The 5000-nt window shown below is 35.5% G+C and overlaps 1 protein-coding gene across 1 annotated transcript in view; it reads left to right on the top strand.

The window, feature by feature from the left end:
- LOC119598333 overlaps window positions 1–4688 on the top strand; it is a 4734-nt gene extending 46 nt beyond the window's left edge. The window contains exons 1-8 of the mRNA XM_037947988.1: window positions 1–64; window positions 2385–2571; window positions 2825–2999; window positions 3191–3385; window positions 3541–3573; window positions 3885–4080; window positions 4205–4422; window positions 4566–4688. The exon at window positions 1–64 is cut by the window's left edge and continues 46 nt beyond it. Of these exons, the coding sequence (XP_037803916.1) occupies window positions 16–64; window positions 2385–2571; window positions 2825–2999; window positions 3191–3385; window positions 3541–3573; window positions 3885–4080; window positions 4205–4422; window positions 4566–4688 (1176 nt within the window). The 5' untranslated portion in view covers window positions 1–15. The remainder of the gene's footprint in view (window positions 65–2384; window positions 2572–2824; window positions 3000–3190; window positions 3386–3540; window positions 3574–3884; window positions 4081–4204; window positions 4423–4565) is intronic.
- The last annotated feature ends 312 nt before the right edge of the window (window positions 4689–5000 follow it).

The following is a 5000-nucleotide window of genomic DNA, read 5'->3' as shown; positions in this document are numbered from 1 at the left end:
CCGGGAAAGGAAAACATGGCATTGCAAGAGCTATTTCAACACGTCAAAGACTTAGCAGTATTAGGTAACAACACGAAAAATGCCACTTGCTACACTAAATATGCTATTGTGCAATTGATTGGTGCAACTAGAAGGTTGATTTTATTAGTTTTCCGTTAAAATAAGACGTGTAATAATGGAGGTTTGACGTAATGATCGGCTGTCGCCTTTATCCTTTATATCTAGTTGCCAGGGGATAGCCATTTGCTTATAAATAGTGTAAAGGCTGACCAACACCAGTTCTATAAAGGCTGAATGTTTTGTGTTGATGGAAACAATATAGATATATAGTAATTCCTTAGAATAGCTTTGGTGATGATGCTAATGAATTTGGTATTCATTGATTCCATTAGAATGTATACCTTCCCCTCTCGGTCGCTCTCTAGATATTGTAATTTAGGTACAGATAAAGTTTCGACTAGCCATCTTTAAAATGGAAAATAATATATGCAAATGATAGAGCAAATAAATCTAAGAAACTTATCTTCTCTGTACTTCCATCCCAACTCAAAAATGACAAAGTTATTGGACACACAAGTGTCAGAGAGCCCAAATTTACATAGATAGCTAATGGCATACAGTGTAAAGGAAACACTACATTGAGAAAAAACAGCACAAATAGGGGATCCCCTTTATTCTTCACCTTGTTATTTATCATTTCACCCACTCATCACTCATTTTGAAGATAATTTGTAATCATGTTTCATTGTGTTGTTGGGTTCTGAAAGCTTATACACATATCACCATATCATTTAAGAAACCAATAAGAAACAAAATTAAAGGGGTTATAGTAATTCTTTACAATACAGATGCACTCGCCAGAGAATAAATCCCCAACTCTGTCTCACAAAATTTAATCAATAATCCGTATTCCCCGACTGGGCACTGCCCGAGGGTAGGGTTAATGAGGGACTCTGCCCCCTGACGCTCCCCAACAAATATTGGTATCACCTCAATATGCGCTGCATGATAAGAGCTGAAACTCATGAGTGTGAGTAGCACTCTTGGTAATGTTAACTGAAGTTATAATGCTAACCTGAATAGTAATAAAAGTACAGCATGATCTCCAGAATATACATGTACTAAAATGTGAAAATTTGTACTCACTGCTAAAGAGAACCACTATAAATGGCCTATGCTGTCAAACCAGTGCACACTTTGGCACTGTTAAGTGTTATTGTTGATTTGTTTTCTGGACTCTTCAATGGATAATGGTTAATGCAAACCTACCCAAAGCAAAGTGTCAACATAGGTTCTGAAACTAGGTAAAATGGGAATAATAATAAACAAAATAAAAACAGCAAATGCAGCTGATATTAGGTGCCATAATGGACAGTTGGGCCAATTTTTTTTTAATAGTGTCAAATTTAACATGGAATGCATGATAATCCTTGCTCAACCACCTCAACACTCTTAATTCCTTCACAATGAACCTAGTTGAAAAGGAAGATGAAATGGATGATGTAAAAGGTGATGAACCTCATATCCATCTGACCCCAGTGCCTGTTGCTTCTGCCATACATGGTCAACCCACTCGTTTCGTGTGTTATGAGTAATGATTACACAATGTCATCAACTTCCATTATTTGTATTTCTCTTTTGTAGTAACCTCTTTACTAAAAATATAAGTATTACTCCTTTTAGTGTTATTTTATGAATATACATAAAGATTATATGCTGAAGTAAACCACTGGATATCATTGTCCTAGTCTACCTTATACCTTTTAGTAATGTATTCCTGTGGGATATTGTGTATTGCTTATCATCAGATTGTTAATGACAAATAATTGGGATCACCTGTAGTGTCAAGGAGATGCTAAGAATTATTTCCTTGATGAATTCCAAGACATTTTCTTTTGTAACTTATTGATTTAAGTTGAGTAAGGGCCTAGCTTTCATTAAAATGATAGTTTTCATTTATACAGTTTGTAGAATTCCCAGGTAATGGGGAACTACTCTAGGGTCTGTCTTGCTAGAATATATGTGGTAGAAACTTCCTGGTTTATGACAGTGCTGGAGGTGAGCGCCTGCATCTGTTATAAGCTTTAGTTATTCTGAATTTTTGATTGTTTAGCTTGTGACATCATAGAGGAATAATGTCCTTACTTTTTGGCATTTAGTCACTGCAGAAGCCTTTTTAGTATTTAATTGCACTTTTATCCTTCACTGTCTAGGACTGATTTTCTGTAACAGTGATGGTCATGTCAATTTCTTTATTAGGTAGAATTTTTCTGCATCTTTCCACTGCATCTCAACACTATCAGTCAGGACAATTACCTATGCTAGCTAATTTCCTCTTGTTTCAATGATTTATGCACGTTTGTCAATCAGTGTCTTGTTTCTAGGTACACCTGGCCACACATCTCTTGAAACAGTTACATTTGAAGTAGAAAAGATCAAGAAGAGCTTATGGCAAGATGAGCAGAGTGGAATAGTACAAGATGGTGAAGACAAATCAGGCTTTGGCCTGCAAATCCACACAACTTTTAGAAGACTCCTATCAGCTGTCAATACAGCAACTTTGGATGTCAGGTTAGTGGGGTTGTTATTATTGTTTAATGGTATTATTATCATTATTATTATTCACTGAAGAATAAGAGGTTTTGATGTCATCATCAGTGTTACTTGTAAATCACTCATTTCAGATGGTGGGATCATAATGATAATAGCAAAGATGACATATTTTTTTTGGAAAAAATAGTGAGTATGGCTACATGCTGTTGGTAATACTGAAAATGAATAAGGAAATAGAAAGTTTAAATAAAAACTAATTATTTTTTCACAGATTGGAATGTGGCTTTTTGGTTGTTGCCATATTACAAGAAATACAAAGTGTCCTAGGAAAGGAAGTCCAGAATCCATGTCAGCCACCTGGTACCGACCAGAGTAAAGTGGGTCGCAGAAGTGTAGCTCAGATCCCTCCTGCACCACCAGATCTGATTAGTGTACAACAGGCTAAGGTATTTGTAATTTTATTATTATTACCCAAATTATAATTATTATTAGTAGTAGCATAACGAGAACAGTTTTTTCTATTGCAGTGTTACCATTCTCTTTGGATTTGAGTTCCTTTTACTCTTCCTTTCTCTTTCTCTTGTTCATAGAAACGTATTATATATTGGAACTAATGATGCATGTTTAAATGTCACAGGATGTAGAGGCAGTGTGTCGGGTCCTTTTTTATACTGCAGTGTTGGGGTGCCTAGACAATGAGGCATCACTCTATGTGAAGTTGATGCTTGCAAAGAACAAGTTCATTTTGGGGAGTGACCTGCCTTCGGTACCACAGGAATGCAGACATGCTGTCCTTAGTGAGATCTTCAAAAGTCTTCTACCTGTGATGAAGGTTAGTCATCATTGGGTCTTGTAGACTGACTTATAAAACATTGCATTTTTTATGGGACTTTAGTGATTATTGAGTTTTTTATCAGTTTGTCAATTTTTAGAGGTATTTTTGTTGTTATTAATTTTGAAGGATAACTGTTTTGTCTTCCACTTCAGCATGAAACACTAGGAACTTGCATGCGAGGGCCAGTTTCCTGAGGTTCTGAGTTCCATACTAAAGCTGTGCTTTGGCCTGTGGGGGTTAAAAACTTCCCCTGAAGAACAGCCTTTTCCCGGATCAAGGGAAAAAGCCTTTTTATGTGCAGACCAACCATGCAATTAAAAAATTTATTTCTAAAGGGTTTGGGGCACAGGTAAAATTGGGTGTTTCTTTAATGAAAATTTTGGGTTTTTTTAATGTTTGAGGTTTTTTTTTCCAAATTTATGCAAGATTCAAGTATTGGGACTTTTTAAATTATGTTCAAAATTAGGAAATTAATAAATTCATTTCCTCTTCTCAGCAAGGGGTGTGGTTCAAGAAGGTGTGTGGATTGCTCCTCGTTCGAAGGTTCATGTTTCAGCCAGGTGGAGTTGCTGCAGTTATTGGAGCCGGGCTTTCCATCTGTAACGGCAGGGACTGGCAGCAGTGTGAGGCAGTGCTGTTAATTCCCCAAGCCAAATCATTAAAGGACATTTATATTCTGTTGCGGCCCACGGGTATCTGGTGCCGTTTTAAAAATTTTTTTATAAATGAACTTTTGGATGGGCTTTGTTTTCAGCCTAAAATATTTCTTTGTTTTGTTGTTTAGAAATTTGTTTCTATGCTGATTATTTCCTACAGATAGCAGAGTTGTTGTTGCAAGAGCAACTTCAGCCAGAAATCTTGGAGTGGGTTTTGCTAAATTTTGCTCAATGGGCCCAAAGCTCAGCCTCCTCAGCACTCAAACCCCCTTTCTTCTAAAAAACCCTTGGCTGACACAACCACAGCAGAGGCAGGAAGGTAATATGTTTCTCAGTGAAATATTAAGTGATTTTTTATTTGAGAGTTCAAGTACCTTTGTAAATTGGTTTAATAGATTCAGTCCATGGCAGGTTTGCGCCCCAAAAAATACTTTTTAAAATATTGGCTTTCTGTAATAATTTTATTTATGTAGTTGTTATCTTTAAATTTTATATTTATTTTCTTTTCGAAAATTTTCTAGCTTGATGTGAAATCAACCTCTGCAAACCCGAATTCACAAGTGTTCGGGAGAGGGGCCACTCCGACGTTTTCACCACCCCCCGCTTCGCCGTCTTGTGCCCCGAGGGAGTTGGGGCCGATGTGACATCTCCCTTCCCAAAACCCCGCAGATTCTGGGAGGTGAGTTTAAAAGGCCCTGGTTAGGAAACGAAATTTGGGGACGGACGTGGAAAAAAAAAAAGAAAGAAAGAAAAAAAAAAAAACAAAAAACAAAACAAAGAAAAAAAAAAAAAATAAAAAAAAAATAAAAAAAAAAAAAAAAAAAAAAAAAAAAAAAAATAAAAAAAATTAAAAAAAAAAAAAAAAAAAAAAAAAAAAAAAAAATACAATAAAAAAAAATTTAATAAAAAAAAAAATTTAAAATAAAAATTAAAAATTAAAAAATATATATTAAAAT

Source organism: Penaeus monodon, chromosome 41, assembly GCF_015228065.2.
Source record: "Penaeus monodon isolate SGIC_2016 chromosome 41, NSTDA_Pmon_1, whole genome shotgun sequence".
In the NCBI taxonomy this organism is placed as follows: domain Eukaryota; kingdom Metazoa; phylum Arthropoda; class Malacostraca; order Decapoda; family Penaeidae; genus Penaeus; species Penaeus monodon.
The sequence above is the reverse complement of the archived record's forward strand: the minus strand, read 5'-3'. Positions and strand labels throughout refer to the sequence as shown.